This window comes from Vulpes vulpes, chromosome 3, assembly GCF_048418805.1.
Source record: "Vulpes vulpes isolate BD-2025 chromosome 3, VulVul3, whole genome shotgun sequence".
In the NCBI taxonomy this organism is placed as follows: domain Eukaryota; kingdom Metazoa; phylum Chordata; class Mammalia; order Carnivora; family Canidae; genus Vulpes; species Vulpes vulpes.
Genome location: NC_132782.1, coordinates 84840286 through 84861890, shown reverse-complemented (window position 1 = coordinate 84861890; position 21605 = coordinate 84840286). Strand labels below are relative to the sequence as shown.

Genomic DNA, 21605 nt, shown 5'->3' with positions numbered 1-21605 from the left:
CACTCAATCCCGCTTTTTGACCACAGGGCAAACCCCTGCTTGGCACCAGTTACTGACCTCAGAACCGTATACAAAGGATGCTGGTGTTCACAAGGCAGAGTGCCCCTCACGAAGGGGTGCAGGAGAAGGGACCGGCACAGTGGCCAAGCCTGAAGGTGGTTCACATGATTGTGCCAAACCTCAGTTTCCCTGCTGCCATCCCCACCATCCAGGGAGGTAAGGATGGCATGAGGTAATGCCTGGCAGCCATGCTGGGTGTCAGGACACTTCCTCCCAGCACTGAAATTCTGAGACTGTTAAGGCTGGGGGCCCCTGGAGGGCAGGACGGGGAGGTATGGTACTACTGCCAGCTTGCTATGGAGCATGGGCGGGTCGCCAGCCACTTGGGCTCCAGATCCACCATACTTGGGTTAAATGAAGGGAGGGGCTAACTCTATCCTGAGGTCTCTCCTAGCTCAGATGCCCAGGGACCAGTCCTCATGTCCTGCTGGGTGCTGCCTGAACCATGTGGAGATGGACCTGAGAGCAAACCCATGCCCTCCTGGGTGGAAAGGGCCCAGGCACAAAGTGCCCCCAAACGGATCACAGAACAAAGATTACGATAATGTCAAGTTTAATCTGCCAAATATACAAGTTGGACTTGTGGAGCATGTTTTGCCTGGGTGCTGCACAGTAAACAGAGGTTTCTTGAAATGATCAATGGGGAGGGTTAAGAATGGGCCCGACCTCTGGCCAGAAAGGTGGGGATGGGGCAGGGAAGGGCAGAACGGACTGGCTGGAGACAAGCCATGACCCTCAGGGACCCAGGGGCATGGGCTCCCAGACAACAGCCCCTCTCAGTGAGCACCCAGGCAACACAGACTAGGGCTGGTTGTTGCAAACTTGTCAGCAGCTGCCCCACACACAACCACCCCCTACCGTGCAACCTACGGGACAAATGGAAGCTCCTCTCACCCCACCTCCCAGGCACCCCCAACGAGAGTTCTGAATTCTAAAAACAGCAAAAACATCCGAATGGTTACATATGAAACGCTCTCCCACGTCTTTCTGTCTCAAAGATAGCAGCCGCCCCCTCCCCCCAGCCCTCCCTACCATCCCCCCAAATGATTTCTGTGCCAAGGTGAAGAAGAGACCCCAGGCTGCAGGGGCTCCTTGCCGTGAGGGGCTGCTGTGGCGGCGCCAGGGTGGGGCAGGCGAGACTCGGCAGAGGGCCTGGCAGCGTGGCCGGATCCCCGGTGCCTCCTCCCGCAGGCCGTGCTACTTATTCAGGGACAGCGACTGCATTCGTTTTCCCGACAAAGTCGCATCATCCTTTGCTGAGGGTGGGAAGGGAAGGGCAGGTGTTAGCACAAAACCACCCTTCCCCCCACCACACACACCCCGGGAGCACAGCACTGTAGGGCTCAAAGACCTCAGAAAATATTCTGGGCAACTGGCTCAGCTGGCAGAAGAGGAACAGACCCAGGGAGAAGAGGGTTCCTGGGGGAGCCACTGCGCCCAACAGGGGCACCAACGCACAATCTACTGGGCAGAGGGAAATCTCTAACCCCACCCCCAGGCAGGACCCTGCAATTACACCTTCTCCCTGTAGGTGCTGCAGCCTCCAATAAGCAGCAACCTTCAAAGGGTTTAGGGTTTGTGAAGCGAGAGCTTCCAGGGGGAAGCTGGGAGAGCAGGCTATCTCCAATGCAGTGACAACCTGGGGCAGCTGATTTCCCCTTCTGGGCCTCGGCTGCCTTGTGAATTAGCGAGGAGGCAGGACAGCAGATCCCTAAGGGCTCTCGTGGTCCCCCCATGTATAGAGTGTATGAGACCAGGAGACAGAAGGTCATAAGCATTCGACTTATAAACCAGACCAAATCCCACAGCCCCCCCTGCCAACCTTTGACCCCACTGGAGGGAGAGCATGGGGAGGAGGGACAGCTGGGCCAGATTTCACCCAGGTCTGCACTGTGAGGTCCAGCCTGCCCCTGTCCCACCCTCTCAAGCCCCTCAGATGGAGAGCGGTTACCTGAGACAGCTCTCCCCACTGCACAAGGCACCAGATACCTTAGCAGGTCCTTGAGGGTCAGACCTAGCTGTATCCCTGAGGCTTCCATCAGATGCTGTGGACAGTGCTCTGCTTAGATTCAAACCCTTATCCAACTCCTGGCTGCTGCTGGACCCTCCCAGCACCCTGGGACATGGTGGGCACAAACACCCACCACCCCTTGACATAAGAAAGGCACTTGTATATACACACAGGCTGGGCCTCTACCCAACAACCCAAGCCCATGCCATGGCACAATGAGGACAAAGAAGTGCAGGGTTTGGTGGCTTGCCCAGAACCAAATACAGGCAGCTGCACCAGGGCTCAGGACTTACCTTTCCTCTCTTCTTCTTTCTTCCTGGCAGCCTCTTCCCGCTGTTTCCGGATGATTGCCAGCCGGGCAAGGTCAGCTTTGGCTTGCTCTGTCTTCCCAGCTAAATGCATTTTCATGTAACGCTCTTTTGCTTTCTGCTTCTCGATTTCTTCTCTGTTTGGATAAAATGGTGTCACAGGGAACATCTTCCCCACCATAACCGGCTGAGTTGGATGTGGGAGCCAGATGAAAAGCCAAGTACTTGGGCCTGGGGCTCAAGTGGAGGAGGGTGCCCTGGCTGTGTGTCCCCTCTGTACTGGGCACTCACCAAACAGGCAGAGGCACAGCCTAGACTCTGGTGGACAGACTCAAGGGGCTAGAGGAAGTTCAACTGGTTCACTAGCTTCTCCAGATAACACAGGATGGGGGTGAGCTCAGCACAGAGTGAACATCTGCATTGTGGGGAAAGGGGTGCTGACTATGGTCTGGTGTCCACAATGAGAAAGGGGGATCAAAAACCAAGTGAACACTATATCCAAAGATGAGCAGGAGGAGGAAGGCACTGAAACCACATTCTATGGGGGGTAGAGAAGGGAGTGGATCACGTAGCCCAGATGGGAATCACACCCACCCAATCTCAGGTCAAGAGAACATAGCACATTCTCAATCAGGGCAGTTCAGATGTGCAAGAGGCTGTTCTCAAGGGGGTGAGCACCCATTGAGGAGGGTATGGGAACAACAGCTAGACTCCCATAGGCATCAGTCACCAACCCAGTAGATAAAGAGGTGATGGGTCATTTCTTTCCTCTGAGGATATTCCTCCCAAGCCTGAGATTCTGGAGTGGGCACGCTTTTTCACTGTGGTGTTGGATGGTCCCATCTATACCAGGTTCCTGGAAGAGCCATATATTGGAGGAAGGGGCAGGGAAGCCCTGTCTAGCAGGGGCCTAGGAGAGGGACTTGCCCCCCCAGAGGCCTTCACAGCACACAGCATTGGGTAATAAGAAACAAAGCAGGGGGCCTGGCCAGACAGGAGAGAAAGCCACCCACAGAAAGTTAGATAAGCAGATGTCTTACCCAGGAGACTCTGGACAGGAGACTCTGGACAAGACACTTGCTAGAGAAGAGACTAAAATACCTCTTAGCTCAGCAGATCCTACCCTGGGAGGTAGACGCAAAGCCAGGAGCCTCTAGGCTGAGCAGTAGAGATCCAAACCTGGGTGGGCGGAGTAGGGGGTGGGGTGTGGGTGGGGTGGTGGTAGTGGTTTTGAGTGGTGTGCCCTGGAGGCATCTAGAATGATTGATGAGCAAGGCTACCCAAAGGCTCTGCAAGGCTCCCTCAGTGAAGGCTAAGTCCCAGGGCAGGATGCTGGCCTTTATGGTTTTCACTCTGCAACCTCAATAAGTGGGGGTGACAACAAGATCTCCTTTTTACTGGTAAGACAGAAGCTACCGGAGAGGTACCTGGAGCTCATGAGTCTTCCCTGTGGGGTAGTCATAGACCCCCTCAGCCATCATGGGGTTAGCACAGGAAGGTGGACTTAAATACTAGCAGCTCAGAAAGAAAAAAAACTGGGCAGCTTTCCCTAGAAGGCTTCAATCTCTTGGAAGGCCCCTGATGTCAGCTGGTGGCCATCCAAAGTTGGGGCACTACTTGTCTGGGAATGGCCGTGTGCAGGGCATTTCAGCACTGGACTGGGATCCTCGCACAAACCAAGAAGAGGCTCTCTGCAGCTCTATTTCCAGCTGGGACTGAGAGAGCGCTGGGGCAGCCAGCAGTGTTCACTGGGCTGCCTTTTCCCACCTGCCCCCTCTCATGGCAGTGACACCAGAGAAGAATGCAGGCCAGGAATGGTTAGCTCAGGCTGGATAAGGGAAGAGTCCCTGGAGTGTGGTGCTCTGGAGGAAGGACTGTAGCATAACCCTCCATTCCCTGGCCATTACTTCAAAAACAACACTCGGGTCTGAATCCGCTGTTCTGTTTTTCCCTGCTGTGTTCCCATTGGTGAAAAAAAAAAATATTTTTGTTTTGTGTTTTTGGCAAAGCTTCTATAGAACCTTTGGGGAATGAGATTAAATAAAGTAAATGCTCTAGTTGGAGCCCCCACTCAGCTACTAGGAACCTCAGAGCCCAAGAGGTGAAGGCAGGGGAATTGGGTGCCTCAGCCATTCCCCCCCAGCCCCTAACCCCCGCCCCACCCCACAGGCCAGGCCCCTGCCCTTGTGCCCAGGTCCCAAGGCCTAGGAGCAGAGATTACCGTTCTCTCCTTGAAAGCTCCTTGGGCCCATCCAGGTCCAGTTGTGTGACCTTTTTGGTTGTCTGTGCCACCCGGTTAGGGTTCTCGATGTCGATGAGTCCTTCCACGCCTTTGCGCTTTTGCTAAGACAGGACAAGAAGCTGGCTGTTGGAGAAGTTTGGTGCCTCTGAGGGCCATGCCATCTCCCAACAGCCCGCCTGGATGGGGACAAACTCTTGCTCTACCCAACATGATGCTTGGCCTGAACTTCACAGGAGGAATAGCACTTAAGAGGAGTCTTCACCAGCCTAGGAGGTACAAGGACAGCAAGTGCACAGGACTAGAACCCAAGCTAGGCCAAGTCCCAGCAACCACAGGGGACGAACAGAGACACAGGACTAAATAATTTGCCTAAGGTGAACCAGGAAGCGGATAGATGAGCTGAGAACCTAAGCCCAACTCACGAGCTCTCAACACAGAGCACTATACCTCCACTTCAAGCTCAGCCCCTGAAAAGTTTTCCATGGAATCTCACAGCTGACTGCAATGAGCACCACTGGATCCCCAGGACAGGGCAGGCGAGGCCGAGGACGTCCTCAGGACCAATTCCCATTCCTAGCCATCCCAGCTGATAGGAGGGGGGTGATGTGAGAAGGAGCCATGAGATCACAATCTACAGCGTCGGGGAACCTGAACTTCCCATTTCCCTTAGGGGAAGTTCAGCAAGAGCACAAGTCCTCAGTGTAGCAGGTTGGGTCCAAGCATCAGTCCTTGTTAACCCCAACTTTTCTCTTTAAATGACCGGAGGGAGACAGCTTCCAAACCCCAGCTAATCTGACAGCTCCAGACACCAACATACAATCCAGCTACCTAGAAACGCCTCCACTAGGAGGCTCCACATTCCACTGAGAGCACAAAGTGAATGTGCCTCACCCACCCTGCCCCTTCCTGACCATCCTTTATGCCACAGCCTCATGCCCCCTTCCCTCAACCCCCAAACCCAACCCTCTGCAACCCACAAAGAGCCCATCTCTAAAATGTGGTGTGAATCTGCCCACTTGTTTCCACTGCCATTGCCACCACCTCAACACAAGCCACAATTTGTCTAGAGACTGGCTGCCATTTCCCTGCTTATATCCTCAACACCCTACCATGAACTCTTTCCAGAGAAGCCAAAACCGCCTTTTAAAAGCAAATCTGGGGAGCACCTGGGGGGCTCAGTCAGTTAAGCATCTGCCCTCAGCTCAGGTCATGATCCCAAACTTGAGATTGAGCCCCACATCTGGCTCGTGCTCAATGGGGAGTCCACTTCTCTGCCCCTCCTCTGGCTCATGCTCTTTCTCACTCTCTCAAATAAATAAAACCATAAATAAGTGAATAAAAGCAAATCTAGTCATCTCTCTCTCCAACTTCAAGGCCTCCACCATCGGCCTCCTACCCACAACAGTGAAACCCAAACCCTTTCAAGTGCCACATGGAAGCTACCCTTGCCAACTTCTCCTTTATCCCAAGCCACTCTGTATCCACCAAGGTACATTCCTGATCGGCCTCCTGCTGTTCCTGTTCCCACCCCGGAGTGCTCGCAAATCCAGCCACCCGGTCTGTACTGCACGACAATTTTCACACACCTGACTCCACCCTGTTTTTCAGATCTCAGTTTAAAAGCTACCTCCTCACCACACACTATTTCAAGTACCCATAATCACAGTTCATCTTATTCATGATACCTGCCACTACTTGAAATTATGCTGTTCGTTTACTTCTTTTTTGTCTGTAACTGCCCCCTTGGGGCACCTGGGTGGCTCAGTTGGCTAAGCATCTGCCTTCAGCTCAGGTCATGATCCTGGGGTCCTGGAATCAAGCCCTGCATCAGGCTCCCTGCTCAGCAGGGAGCTTGCTTCTCCCTCTCCCTCTGCCCCTCCTGCTGGCTCATGTTCTCTCTCCTAAGCAAATAAGTAAAATCTTAAAAAAATAAAAAGAAAGTAACCCCCTTAAGAGCAAGGACTCTATCTGCATCTACCACTGGAAATGGTCATCAACAGGCACCTGATAAACATTTGCTGACTGAATGAGGCCCAGTCTCAGGCCTCCACCAAACACAGTACCTGGTAATCATCTTCCTCATCTTCACTCTCATCTGAGTCTAGGGATTTCTTCTCCTTTTTGGGGTCACCTGCAGCCCCATCTCCACCTTCTTCTCCTTGTTCCTCTTCTTCCTGTTTCAGAAACGGACAACCTGCAAAATCAAAAATGCACAAACCCCCTAGACTGTGACCCCTGCTCCCACCACTTCTAGTCTGTGGACCCAGAAAAATTAAGCCCCAGAAGGCTGGGGCCAAGTATAAGGGTCTTACTCTGGGACCCCGGCCCCTAGTTGGGGACCAAGGTCAGAGGCAGCCTATCTATTTGGCTCCACAGTCTAAAAACCATTCCCACAGTCCATCCTGGGTGAAAAGTTCATCTCCCAGACTCAGAAGAACTCAGCTGTGGGGCTAAAAACCACAGTCCTGCTCAGCTCCCCTTCTGCTTCCCCAGCTGCCACATGCAGCTGCCAAATCGTACTCGCTTTTCTGGACAAGTCCTCCCCTGCTTTCCACTCCCACAGTCAATGGTAGGCCAGCCACTCCAACCTGCCCATGCAGAGGCCTTGCTGTGTTGGCTTCCTAAGACAACACCCAACATGTCGCTTTCTTCCACCCTTCTTGCTTCCCCACCAAAAATATTCCTAAGAAAAACAGTAGGTCCTTCCTCCCCTTGCACTTGCCCACACATTCTCCAAGGTCCTGCTTAGCTGCCAGCAACTCCATCAAGCCCTCTTGCCCTCTCCCAGTCGGTTGTGGCCCCTCCCCTTCTAGGAACTCCTAGGCACTCCAGAGCAGTGTCACTCATCAGGTCTGACTGAGCTCTTTTCAGCCCTTATCCATGCAAGGATCTAATGGTATGGTCAGGGATGTGGATGAGAGTGATGATGGAAACATTCTATTTCCTGACAACAGGCTGTAAAAAAACACTGCAAGAATAAAGTATTAAGCTCAGACTAGAGGGGGAAGGGTGAATAGCATCAGTGAGAGTCACAGAGGAGGCGACGTTCAGCAAGGTCTGGAGAAAGGAATAGTACTTTGCCTGCTAGGGGTGTGGGAAGGCAGGGCATCATGTCACGCTGGGTCTGGCAAGCAGTCTGGCATGGCTACAAACAAATGGGGCCTGCTGGGAACCTGAGCTATGGATGGGCTGAGCCTGGCAGAAGGACAGCTTCCAGAAAGCAGGCACACAGGACCAAGAACAGAGACCCACTAAGGCAATCACTGCTAAAAGAACAAAGTTCTAATCGATTCAATCAGAAAATGGCTCTTCTTTTCAATCATTGGTTGTTCTGGGATACTTGCCTGCCGCCCATGCCCCATCCCCAATCCCAAACCTCAGGTGCTGGCTGCTTCTTAGGAATAGGTGGTCCTTGCCTGGCCTCTCTGAATGCCAAAGAGGCAGGGAATCACCCTGGGCCACTGGAGTGGCCTCGACAGGCATGTACTCACCCTGGCCTTCTGCTTCTCAGCCTGGAGCTGTGCGTCGATCTCCTCAGGGCTTGTGTACTGCCTTGCCCGGCCTTTGTGGCCTCCCTTTCTCCCTGCACAAGGATTAGCAATTTAGGAAGGTGGGAGGGAATAGGCTTCCTTGATGGCCCTGAGCCCCAAGGGGCTGTGTCCTGATGCACAGAAGTAGAGACCTCCCCTCCCCCTCACCAAACACCACCCAAACCTATACTCTCCTACTTTCATATGTTCAAAGGGACAAAAGAGGCAACATGTGATAACCTGAGGCAGCTCCAAACTGTATGCTGGATGTAGGTTCCTACAAACACAGCTCTGAGGGAAGGATATGGAGGAGGGCACACTGCACATCAGAACTGGCCAAATCCCATGGCTCCTTAGAATCCAAACACAGTGGGATGCCTGGCTGGCTCAGTGGCTGAGCGTCTGCCATCAGCTCAGGGCCTGATCCTGGGGTCTGAGATCCAGTCCCGCATCAGGCTCCCTGAGGGGAGCCTACTTCTCCCTCTGCCTCTGCCTCTGTCTCTCTCATGAATAAATAAAAAATCTTAAAAAAAAAAAAAAAAGATTCCAAACACAGTGGACAAAAATGCAGTAAAAAACATATAACACTTATGCCCCTGCTGTCACTACAGTGGTTTTTACTTGGCAAATGTTCGGTCACAGCCATGCACTTATTTGATCCTCAGAATAAACCTATAGGGAGTCACAGCTGGTCTCGTTTTACAGACAAGTCACTGAAGATTCAAATCTCAGCTGCACCACTTACTAGCTTTGGGCAGGTACATAACCTTTGAGTCTCAGTTTCTCCATCTGTGTCCTTACCTCCTACAGTTGTCACAGGAATGAACTTAACATACATACGTCTGTTGGAACAGTGCCTGGCACTGGATAAGCACTACAGAAACATATGCTAGGTTTGTGCTATGTTTGTTACTTTTCGGATAGAGTATTTTGACAGAAAGAAAAAGCAAAGGCACTGGCCTCATCAGTGATTCACTGTAAATGTCAGAGAATACAATAAAATATTTCACGTTCACCTAAGTGGCATGCTAGTAAAAAGACCCTAAAACCTACTGAGAACTTTCTTGTGCTTGAAGTGAGAAACATAGCTGACAAATTTAAAGTTGAAAATAAAACCAACTACCTTCTAAGAGTTAAAAATGTGACTAGTGATTAAAGCTCATCTAAGAGTATCAGTTTTACAGTCCAAGCCTCTTGAGCCAAGACAAGAGGCTGACTCCTGTTAAAGCCATCAGCCAGTTTTACAGCAGGGTGGCACCTGTGTCTGCTGGTCCTGGAGGATGCTGGGTGGTTGTGGCCTCAATCCATTCCCACTTCTACTGGAAGCTTCGGCCCAGTTGATTTCCAGTGAGTGTTTCACTGAGCACAGAGAATCTGTAATTAGACAGCCAGAGCTTCTCTGGACTCCAGAGACAGCAGCAGAGATACCAACCTCCTCCTTAGTTCCTAGACAGCAGCTGCAGAGCCATAATTGGCTGCTAAAGACCACACCACCCATTTTTAATAACTACCCGGGTTCCCATGGGTGTCTCTGTTTATGCTCATGAAAATCCTATTGTGTGATACCAAGCTTGCCATTAAAAAAAGAAAAAACCTAACACCCTTTCTTGCCCTCTTAGTTTTCCAGGAAGTAGTAACAACTCAATACTGGCTACTATAGGCTCTCATCCCGCACACCTGGCTAGGGGATACTGACCTTAGTTTAGCCTACCATAACTTCTATCAGAAGCTCCTTCTGCCTTTAAAAGTGATTCACAGTAACTTACTGGAAACAAGAGTGCATCCTTTTCTCTAGGGGAATTTTGTAGTTAAAAAAAAAAAAATCTTTTCTTTAGTTTTTGAAGTAAATCAACAAAAGCAAGAAATGCAAATCTCATCCGCCTATAAAAGCTTTTCACAAGCCAAAGGCCAAGTCATTTAACCAAGATATTCAGCATTTTCTAACTGTAACCTCTAACCTTGGCTCAAAGTATCTGTGAAGTAGGACCTTAAGAGCCAGAATTCTGGAACCAGAGGGTTCATTTAGCACCCTCCTTTTGCAGGACCAAGATCGAGAAAAATGGAAGAGACTGATTCCACAGATGAAATCAGTAAGGAGGTAGGTTTAAATGGATTCGACTCTGTAAACCCCAATATCTCTGCAAGTAAAATCAGGAAGTCATTTAGGTTTGAAAAAACTCCCAAGATTTCCTGTGGCTGAAGCAGCTTAACCAACATGACACATGAGCTACCGCTATTAACCGAACATATGTTCTGTGCCAGGAGTTAGCCAGGCACTCTGAGTGCTCTATTTTTTTTTTTTTTTTTTATGACCTCTTTCTCCAGCTCTCCAAGCTAAGGGTTATTAGCCAAGTGCTCCAGATGAGAAAAACAGAGTGGAATTAAATAATCTGTTCAAGGCCACAGGGTTAGACAGTGACACAGCTAGACTTCGAATCAAGAACTTCTGACTCTCAGGGGAAAGAGAATGAAGGACTGTCTACCGTGGATCCTCGGTCTTCTTGGACAATAAACTGACCAAACCCTACAAATAGTGCTTAGCGGACACTTAACGATGGCCCGGCGCTGTGCCGCGCACTCCACGTGGATCACCTAGTTTAAGTCTCCCATCCGTACTATGAGGTAGCTACAATCACAAACCCGGTTTGCAAATGAGAAAACCGAAACACAGGGAGATGAAGCGACTGGCTCAGAGGTACACACGCAGACGCTGCCGAACAGGGGCAGTCAGAGCTAGGTCCGCCAGGCGCCAGAACACCAAGTTATCTCACGAGGCAGGCCCGGCTCGCCCAGAGCTCGAGAGGGCCCACGTTTTACGCGCAAGGCAGACGAGCCCCGGCACAGGCGCGGGACGCGGTGACTCAGTCGCCGGCAAGCCTACAAGCGGGAGGGAACTCCAGGTCCCCCAGGCCAGCAGAAGCGCGCCCTAGATCCGGCCTTCCGTGCCGGCGAGGAGCCGGAGGCCCCCGGGTCTTCTCCTAAGACCCCCGGAGGAGTAGCTCGTGGCCACTCCGGTCCTCAGTTTTTCCATCCGGACAATTGGGCGTCGAGGCCCACACCTGGCCCTCAGCCGGCGCGGACGTCCTCCCTCTGCGCCGCTGTCCGAGACACCCGCGGGCTGAATGAACAAGAGGAGCCGGACTCGGGCAGCCCCTCGAGGCCCACAAGCCACGCGCACTCGCCCCTCACCTCCTTTAGGCATCGCGGCTCCGGCGGCTGCGGCGGCGGCGGCGGCGCCTCGAACTGACACCGGAACCGGAAATGCCTCGGGCTCGACTTCTTCCGCCCGGCCCAGTTTTCTTCAGCGCGCCGCCGCCGTCGCCGCCGTGCCCCCGAGTACCGGGGACCTCAGGGAAGCCGGCTCACGGAGACTGTCCCGCGGGTCGCCTGAGTCCAGGCTCGCCCGGACGCTGCCCAGGCAACAGTGCCTCCAGTCCCCCCGCCCTGGGGAGACGCGTGAGCCTGCCGGTCTCCCCGCGGGATGTGAGGGCAAAACGCAATAGCGGCTGTAAAATTCTCTACAGGCAGAACCGCGGATACCTAGGATGACGCAATCTCGGCGCGAGGTGGGGAGCGGCTCCGCGAGGACCTCAGCCTGTAGAGATCGCCTGGGAAGCGGAAGCCGTCGGTAGCGAAGTGGCGGCGGACGGTGACGGTGGTTCAGGTGAGCATTTTTCTGTGTCCTCCAGTACCTTGGTAACAGCTAGGGCCAGGGATCGGAGGTCTGCACCGGGCCAGAAGCGATCTGAGCGGCTGGCCAGGGGCAGTTTCGGGCCCCTGGAGCGGGAGGTCAGAGGAGGTGGTGCCTCGTTCGTTTTGCCCAGGGTATGGGAGATTTGAAGGTTCTTCTGCTTCTAGGCTCCCCCTCCTCCCGCTGCTTTCTTTGCAGAGAACGTTTTCTGTGTAAATGCTCTTTGTTCTTTTGTAAACCTAGCCTAGATGCCGTCGTCTCTAGGGAGCCTTTCCTGTTATTCCGACCGTAACGTTTTCCTTCCCTAGCTCTGAACGCCTTTCCACTCGTTTCTTCTGAGCGCTGCCACCTCTTATTCCGCCTGCCACCTCTTGATCCAGTTGCTTCCTGCCTATTACTTCCCCTGGGCTGTTCTCTGGCCCCCAGATGGACCAGGCTCTCGAATTTCCCTGGATCATAGCACGTTGGTCATCCCGTATCTTTGTCTTCTCAGCCCGTGCGCGCGCTTGGGCAGGGTCCAGATTCTGTCCATCTCTAGCTTTAGCTTCAGCGCCGGAGAGACACGTGCAAAGACCACTGGTTTGGAAGTCAGGAGCCCCCTAGTCAGAATCATACTCAGGCAGTCCTCAGCTGTGTGACCCTGACTCTACCCCTAGAAATTTTATTCCTTAACTGTAAGGTTGTTAATGGAGAATTCATGAAAGGACTGGGGGAGGGGGGCGCTTTGTAAAATCGGAGTCAGGCACTCCACCGAAGGGACGGACTGATTGAGTTTGGGAGAGAGGAATCTGCTATGCTTCAAAGTAGGAGGTAGGTAATTAACCTGAATCCTCTGTGCCAATTAAGAAATGCAATGTGGTTTGAAATTCGTTTCATTTAGATTTGTACTGGATGGGCTTTATATGACTTGCCTTTATATAACATTTTTCTTGGGTTTAAAAGACTTTTTGGCAATCCAGCTAATTCACTGCCCTCATTTTATAGACAAGACTGAGGACCAGAAAGGGAATGTGACCTCCCCAAAGTCACAGAGTAATTGGTAGAGCTGGACAAGAACCTAAGCCTGTAACTGAAGAGACCAGAGGTCTTTCTGTTACATTCTTGGGAAGCAGACGGTAAGGTACTTTGGCTTTACACCATCTTTTTCCCTTTTAAGCCCTCATTCTCTCTGCTCTCCCAACCATAGACCTTCTCACACTGTATTGTAATTACCTTTTCATTTTGTTTTCTTGCTAGAATTTCACTTTCCCAACGACAGAAGTTATGTCTTATGGTTTGTTCTATGTTTCCAACATCCAGTCCAAGGCCAGGCTCCTAGGTGATATTAATGATAACAACAAAAATCTACTAAACATATTTAATGCAAGCATATTCCATATAATTTTAATGAGATCTTCACGATGACACTCTATGTAGATTTTACAGATGAGGAAACAGATTTAGGGAAGTGAATGTGCACCAAAATAGTGGCTAGTGAAGGCTTTTGGGGATCTCAGGTTCAGAAACCAATCCATTTAATTTTCCCTCCCAGATCTTTGCAAATTATCTTGTGAGAAAAATGCCTAAAGTCAAAAGAAGCCGGAAAGCTCCCCCAGATGGTTGGGAGTTGATCGAGCCAACACTGGATGAATTAGATCAAAAGATGAGAGAAGGTGAGTGGGGTAGTTCCTAACTGGGTGAGCTGCATCTAAGGGTCACAGGCTCAGATGTCTCCAGGGACCAGGCATAAATGCAAGTATCATATGGGAAGAGCCAGTCAGCACCACTGTGGCTTCTGGGCATTGACCTGTTTTGTTTGCTTACTAACTCAGGAATATTCTGAGTTCTGGGAAGTAGGATGGCACTAATGAAAAGGTCTTCAAAAACGTTTTGGAGCCAACTTAATATATAAGCCTTAGAGAATAAAGATCAAATAGTCTACCTATAATCATTGACTGTTTTGGGTTAGGTACATATTTAGGATCTTATGTTTACTTGGAAAATCCTGTCCTTTTTCATTTTCACATTTTCAGAAACAACGTAATCCAGATTTTCCTTGCAGGTCTCTGACACTGTTTTTATCATTTTGTTTTTGCATAGTCTACCAGTTTTCCAAAATGTACTATCTTCAGTTCCCTCAAAATGCTGTATGATCCTGAACTTGATGAATCAGTGTAGCATGTTTTTAGAACTCTTATGTGAAGCCACAAGCATCTGTTGGCCTTACATGACCAACTTCCTGGATTATTTTCTTTTTATTGTTTTAAAAGAGCAGGGATGGGAGAGGTGCTTGGGCTTGATCTCAGGATCCTGAGATAATGACCTGAACAGAAATCAAGAGTTGGATGCTCAATTGACTGAGCCACCACCCAGGCACCCCTAAATAACTACTTTTGTAAGGACTTTGAATTAGTTGAAAATCAAGCATAAACACATGCATAATGAACATTTAACTAGATTTTTTTTTAAAGAATAACACTTAAAAATAATTGTTGCCAAGGTTTTGAAGTTAATGGGACATTTCTTTTAAAGTTCTTGGCATTAGCAAAGCAGCAAAAACCTAAATGTAGTCTATACCATGATGCCCCTACTTCTAGCTTCTCTTCCTTCCCTCAAACATGGCAGGACTCCGCATCACCCATTGAAAAATGCGTTCCACTTTGTGTGTGAACCTGTACAAAACAACAAGAATGTTCACATGGTCTTATGAAAATGGGCCTAAAAGGGATTTTAAAAATGAGAGTGCTGCTATGTTTAAAAGATCAAGAAACAACAAAAGCACAGGGAGGGAGGCTCTGCTTCCAGCTCCAGCCTAAGGAGAACCATGCCCTTCCCTCAGCGGCTTATGCAGCCACTGCCTTTCAATACTCAACTCAGGTGATCTGATGTCTTCTCTAGCCTAGACTCAATAGGAGACTATACCAGCTGCCTGTTGAATGGCCCCATTTGGACGTCCCAAACTTACCATTTCCAGAACCGAATCACTCACCCACCCCAGAGTTGTTTCCCTTCTGAGGCCACAAACCATGGAGCCGTCCTTGACTCCTCTCTTCCTTTCTTCCTATCCAACCACTTAAGACATCCAGATTCCTAAGAAGAGTGGCAGAATGAAGAGGGAAGGTTTGTTACAGATGAATGAGACAAATCAACAAAATACATCTGATGTTGTTTGGGCCTTAATTCAGACACACCTGTCAATAAGTGTTTTTGAGGCACTCCATGAAAACTGAATAGGGACTGAGTATGGGTGCTAGTAAGGAGTAATGGTTGGTTTTGCTGTATGTGATATTGGCATTATAGACCTTTTTAAAAATCTTTGATATGTTAGAGATAATACATATCATGAATGAGATACTTGATGTTTGAGATAATTTTAAAATATTCCAATTCTCCACCCTCAAAAATGGGGAGAACCAAATAAAATAACAATAGCTGAATGTTAGTAATTGATGAAACTGTGTGATTAGGAATGTGGCAGTCCACTCTGCTGTTTTGTGTGTATTTTAAATTACCCATAGAGAAATGTTAGAAAATCCATCAGTCTAAATTTTGATTGCTTTTATCCCACCACCTGGCCCAAGCTACCCTGACTTCTCACTTGGAACTGCAGTAGCTTCCTGCTTCTCTCTACAGTCTTCTCCACAGGGCAGCCAGGGGGGAGGGTCAGATCACTGTCTGCTCAGGACCCTCCAGTGGTTCACCTCCTCTTCAGAGCAAAACCAGTCATTCTGTGGCTTTCCAGGTCAAATACTCTCTCACAGTTCCCTCTTTAGCTCTACCTCCTACCTCTCCCTTACCTCCTACCCCTAGCTGCTGTTCCTTGATCCCCAAGTAATCCTGTCTCCGGGCCTTTGCATGGGCCTTTGCATTGCTGTTCACTCTGCCTTATAAGCATGTTTGCCCCCCCCCCTTTGAGATATGCTTAACATCAAACCTGTGACTTGACATGTGTATATTTTATGAGATTAACAATAACTTAACGCCTGTTACCTCAATTTTTTTTTCCTGTGAGAACTTTTAAGATCTACTCTTTTAGGAACTCACAAATACACAATATTACATTGTGAACTGTAGTCACCATCCATAGGACTTCTAACTGGAAGCTTATACCTGTAACACCCTTCACCTGTTTCACTCAACAAGCCTCCCCCCTTGGTTCCTTAAAGACTGATCAGATGTCCCCTTGTGCCTTCTTTGATCACCTGTATAAAAGGTCAGTCCCCACTTCTGTATTTTCTTCTTCTCTGTGGCCTTCCCCACTTACCTCCAGGTGCCGATGCACTTCCCTGCCCTGGAACGCAGCCCCAGTGATGCTCTGCTTGCCCCACTGCAGGACCTCCGGTGCCCAGAGCAGGGCCTGAGCTATAGCAAGCATGCACTGTGCACTGGCTCAGTCCTCAGTGCCTGCCCTGAGGATCACAGAATCCCATTTCTGAATTCTATATCCTAAGTAATAGAATGGCCCCAAAGGTGGAGAAATGGAGATAGCTTTCTTGACCACTCCTCACCTTTCTCCCCTGCTCTAAAAACTGAGCGGAGATGGTAGACAAAGATCAACTTATAACTGCTAACAGAAAGAGAATTGCCCCTTCAAATAATCATGTTTAAATCATGTGGCTTATTTTTTTATCTTTTTAAAAAATAACAGCTCTATTGAGCTAGAAGTCTTATTCTATAAAATTTGCCCTTATACAGTGTTAAGGGGGGTGTTCAGGATATTCAGAGTTGGACAACCATTACCTCCTGAAGAAAGCCTGCACCCTTTAGTATTCATCCCCCCCCCCCCCCGCCCCCCCACTGCCGCCATCTCCCCAGCTCTCTCAGTCAAAGGCATCCACTGGTCTTTCTGTCTCTGCAGACCATCATCTAGTAGGTGGGCTTTGGGTACTAGTTTCTTTCATTTGGCATCATGTTTTCAAAGTTCCTCCGTGTTGTAGGAGGAGCCAGTGCTTTTTTTTTTTTTTTTTTTTAAGATTTATTCATTTATTTATGAGAGAGAGAGAGAGGCAGAGTCACAGGAAGAGGGAGAAGCAGGCTCCATGCTGGGAGCCCGGGACTCCAGGATCGCGCCCTGGGCCAAAGGCAGGCGTCAAATTGCTGAGCCACCCAGGGATCCCTTCGTTTCTTTTTATGGCTGAACAATACTCCATGTATTGGTGGGCTTCGTTTATCCATTCAACAGCTGATGGATACCGGGATTGCCTCAACTTTTGGCTGTTGTGAATACTACTTCCACATTCATATAGGAGTTTTTGTTTGCATGTGTGTTTTCAGTTCTCTGGGATATATTCCAAGCAGTAGAACTACTAGGGCATATAGTAACTTGAACTTCCTGAGGAAGAGGCCAGACTGTTCTCCAGGGAGGCACCATGTTACATTTCCATCATCAGCAGCATATGATCCAGTTTTCCCACATCTTCAATACTTGTTACTGCCTTTTTGATGATAGCCAACCTAGAAGGTGTGAAGTCGGATATATTCTTTATCCCTAGTTATTAAAAAAAAAATGTATCCTGTGAATACTACCTGCCATAAGAAGACAAACACACACCTTTTTCTCCTCAGCTGAAACAGAACCTCATGAGGGAAAGAGGAAAGTGGAATCTCTGTGGCCTATCTTCAGGATCCACCACCAGAAAACCCGCTATATTTTTGACCTCTTTTATAAGCGGAAAGCCATAAGCAGAGGTAATTAGCTAAAGTCTCTCAGCCTCACCAACCTGAGTAGCTTTCAGATTTACTGCATGGTTCTTGTTCTTGCAACCTCAGTAAGTGTTGGTTTTCTTATCACTAAAAAAAGCGGGGAGGGGTCAGGGCTGGCTAAATATTCTTTTTAATGAAGAGCAGTGATGGGCCGGGGCTGAGGAAGCTTTGTTATACCATGGTCTGATGATCTTTCCCCTTTTTGACAGAACTATATGAATACTGTATTAAAGAAGGCTATGCTGATAAAAACCTGATCGCAAAATGGAAAAAGCAGGGGTATGAGAATTTATGCTGCCTGCGCTGCATTCAGACACGGGACACCAATTTTGGGACAAACTGCATTTGCCGGGTCCCCAAAAGCAAGCTGGAAGTGGTAACGTTTCTACCCCTCTAATGTCCAATGATTGAATTTGAGATTACTTTTTCAGTTCAGAAGTCTGCCCTAGTTGATGGCAGAGATTCAACACAATTATGCTGGGTGTCCTGCTGGCCATGCCCTAGGGAGGCCATGTCCCTCTCCTGAAGAATCCGTGTTAGGCAGTTTGGCAGCAATCGTTTGTTAGGTCTGGGGCCAGTCTCAACTGCACCCTTGGGCAAGTTACTGAATTCCTTCCTCACATATGAAGTAGGGGTGAGGAGGGCTGGGTCAGGGGAGGTATTTCCATTCTTCCCCTCCTGTGCTCACCCCAGAGACTTTTCTCCAGATCTCTTTCCCTCAGATTAATTACATTGTATTGCTTCTGTCAGAACTTTGTTCTAAAACTAGACCCGCAGCTCCGCAGCTCAGGCATGGTGCTGTATGTGTAACTGAGCCTACAGCATATAAGCCTCTCTGAAATAGAACTGCAGAAGGAGGCAGACAGTTACCAGAATGTTCACCTTAGTGGCCTCTGAGTGCGGCCTCTTGGCTGACCATGGTGGGCCCAGCTGAGCAGTCAGGCCAGCCTGCCCACCTCCCAGGTGGTTACCTTTCACACTTGTGCCTCACCACAGGTCCCTTCCTGCTGCAGACCAGGTATATAGTCTGTAGAGCTCTGGGCCGGGGACTTGAGCTTGGCAGGGAGCTCTGTCTCCCTGAATCATCTCTAAGGCCAGGGAGCAATGAACATCGAATGAGGGCCCAAGGATATCACATTCTTCCTGAGGAAGAATCTGGGTGCTGGTTTTCTGGTGGGAGCAGGGAGAAGTGGTAGAGTGCCTAAGCTCCCTGCCAGGATTCTATGGTGGCATTTGGTTAGGGGTGCTGCCCCAGCCTTGTGGCCAGAATAGAGCTTGCTTTCAATTTAGTTAGGTTTCACCATCTGATTTTGTTTGCTTAGGTAAGGGCCTTGCTCCTCAAATTTAAAAAAAAAAAAAAGGAAAACAAACACAAACCATAGCTCTGGGGCCTCTGGCTGTTGGGCAGGCCCTCAGCCAAACATCCGGGCACAGCTGACCCAGGGGGAAAGACTCTTCTGCCATCTAAATTCCAGTGCATATCTTCTGCCCCAATAAGAAAGTTCCCAGCCCAGAGGGCCTGAGCCCCTGACACTGAGCCCCCTGAGCATTAGCAGACCCACTTCCAGCTCACTGCAGGGTATGTCATGCTCATTTCACAGAATAACAATCATTCACAGATTTTATTCCTTTATATGGGGTAAGTGTGTGCATTGAATGTGCATAAATTAAATGCATAGAGGTGTAGCTTCAGTGTCAATAGCAACTGTTTGCATCTGTCACAGAAGGCTTTCTGAGGAGAGTCCTGAAGACAGCGAATGTCCCTTTGCCATCCTTGGTGGGAGGGTTCCGTGGGGCAGGGGTGGCATGTGGCAGGAGTGCAGTGTCTCAGCTATCCTCTGTTGCAGGGCCGGATCATCGAGTGCACGCACTGTGGCTGCCGGGGCTGCTCTGGCTGAGGTCCTTAGGCCCTGACCCCTCTTCACCCTGAACTTTGGACTTCTTGGGTCTCTGCCCGTGGTGCCACCCTCTTTCCTAGGAGCAGCTTTTCCTGCAGAGCAGTGCTCCTGGCCTGAGTTGGAGCATGGTCTCCGTATGTAAAGGCTTTGGTGTTTATCAGTGATTTGTAGAAATAAAACTTTAAACTTTCTGGGATCTGCATTTATTCTTTCAGAGAGGTAGCAATCTGTGGAACCCAGGGGGTAAGCGCCAGGCCCTAGAGACCAGTCACCCATGGACCTCAAGCACCCTGTTGGTGCTGTGTGACTGTGAGCAAGTTCACTTTCCTTGTCCGTGATGGGGGACGACACCCACCCCCCAAGACAAGGATGTGACCAGAGATGGGGTGCCAAGGTGGACCAAGCTGCTCTTGGACCTGCCATGGACTTGTCAGGCACCCTGGGCCCAGTGTTTCTCCTCGTAACAATGCCTGAAAAATGCTGCAGCACTTACTCTAGGCCGCACCCTTCCTCTGGCTTGAGGCCACAGGAGTACACACATAGGCCTAATGCAGAGAGGCTCCTAGGGCTCCTGTAGAGCTCTATAAACCACACACTCTGCTCCTTCTCTGCTGGAGGCCCCCAGCACTTCCTGTCACCTGCCTCCAAGGCTTCTGTCCACATCAGCCTCCGTGGTGGGCTCTTGGTCTCCCATGGGCTTGATCCGGAACTTCTGCCATGGGTGGGGGGTTTCCTCTGCTGGCATCGATTTCAGCCACTGCTTATAGTAAGCTCGGAAGCCATCAATCTTCTCCAAGTAGGTGTTTTTCTCTTTGTACTATAAATGGAAAAGCATGGACTTCAGAGGAGCCATTAGTCATTGCATGCTACCTATGGCTAATCCCAAACCATGGCAGCTAACTCAAGCCTCAGGAAAGCTGTTCGTGCTTCTAGGTAGTTAAGGGGAGAGGGCAGAAGAACTGTTTGATACCTGAGTAACTTACTGTCAAGAAACACAGCTGCTGTGGGGCAGGCCAGATTCCCATCTAACAATCCCTCCAAATATGTGCTCCTGTGCTACACCCGGGGATGGCACCTCAGCCCCCCAAGCTAGAATCCCTGGGTGCCACTAACTGTCTCTACAGCCTGAGTACCTCCCCTGTGTCCTCTCAGCACTGCTGCAGTGATCTGCAGGAGTGGGGAAGAAAAGGAGGAAACAAGGTGGGCCCAGCAGAGGCCAAAAGAAAGCTGGTAAAGGAATACAGAGAAAAACACCAAAGAGATCCAAGATCAAGACTATTTTTTTTTTCAAGATCAAGACTATTACCACACGATGACAAACCGTTGGATTCAAAGATTTAATGATTCTAAACTTGTGTGTACCTAATACAGCCTTGAAAGTACGTAAAACAAAAAGCTGATGGTCACAAATAGAAATAAGTCACCTTCCTAAGGGAATATGAATGTGACCTGAATCCAGTAAGCTTTAGGCCTACGGTGGTCTGGTGTCTGAATTGAACCTGAGAAAATCCCCTGAGGACTCCACACCACGGAGTAGACAAATCTGCTAACTAGAAGATACTTGTAACATGGAACAAAAGATAAATATCCAGAACACAAAGAACTCTGAAAAGTCACTAAGAGTCAACCAACTGCTCAAAGATGCCCAGCTGCGTCCTCTCCTGGCATACACTCTACTGTCTTCTGAATTCTAAGCCTTCACAATGGCACTTGAGTGTTGGCACCTGCATAGCTGTCCCTGACCCCATGCCTGGGTGTGTCCTTGCCCATCTCCCTCCACACCGGGGTGGTGTTCCTCCATGGTGCAGCTGCTCTGGAGGCACTCAACACAGGGTCTCAATGGACCCTAAAAATGAACCCCACAGCCTATCCTTAGAACAATAAGGAAAGAAGTGGCTATTAAAAGTAGATTCTGGGCAGCCCAGGTGGCTCAGCAGTTCAGCGCCACCTTTGGCTGAGGGCCAGATCCTGGAGACCCGGGACTGAGTCCCACGTCAGGTTGCCCGCATGGAGCCTGCTTCTCCCTCTGCCTGTGTCTCTGTCCTGCTCTCTCTCTCAATGAATAAATAAATCTTTAAAAAATAAAATAAATAAAAGATTCTATCATAGCCCTGCTGCCATCCCCATTCACTTGACAACAGACACCAGGCAATGAACAGGTACCAGGAAGCCAGGTGAAGAAG

General features: G+C 49.7%; 3 protein-coding genes across 12 annotated transcripts in view; 1 reads left to right on the top strand and 2 right to left on the bottom strand.

The window, feature by feature from the left end:
- Positions 1-596: 596 nt before the first annotated feature.
- PDAP1 (PDGFA associated protein 1) lies at positions 597-11470 on the bottom strand. The gene is made up of 6 exons (XM_025986255.2): positions 11341-11470; positions 8113-8204; positions 6685-6795; positions 4601-4722; positions 2365-2516; positions 597-1316 (listed from the first exon to the last, which is right to left on the bottom strand). Exons 1-6 carry the CDS (start codon positions 11351-11353, stop codon positions 1258-1260), a joined length of 549 nt encoding a protein of 182 aa, XP_025842040.1. The 5' UTR covers positions 11354-11470; the 3' UTR covers positions 597-1257.
- A 1591-nt stretch (positions 11471-13061) lies between these two features.
- PTCD1 (pentatricopeptide repeat domain 1) overlaps positions 13062-21605 on the bottom strand; it is a 46927-nt gene continuing 38383 nt past the window's right edge. For 6 of the 10 annotated variants that reach the window (XM_025986249.2, XM_025986247.2, XM_072753125.1 and 3 more), the window contains one exon: positions 19128-20239. In XM_025986249.2, coding sequence (XP_025842034.1) covers positions 20057-20239 — 183 coding nt within the window. In that variant the 3' untranslated portion in view covers positions 19128-20056. Of the gene's footprint in view, positions 13157-13198; positions 14912-16771; positions 17276-19127; positions 20240-21605 lie in introns of those variants that run through there. The other 4 variants (XM_072753120.1, XM_072753121.1, XR_012000536.1 and 1 more) reach the window with 3 other exon arrangements.
- On the top strand, positions 13380-19613 carry BUD31 (BUD31 homolog). The gene is made up of 4 exons (XM_025986256.2): positions 13380-13494; positions 17387-17509; positions 17734-17900; positions 19372-19613. The coding sequence occupies exons 1-4, from the start codon at positions 13401-13403 to the stop codon at positions 19420-19422; spliced, it is 435 nt and encodes a 144-aa protein (XP_025842041.1). The 5' UTR covers positions 13380-13400; the 3' UTR covers positions 19423-19613.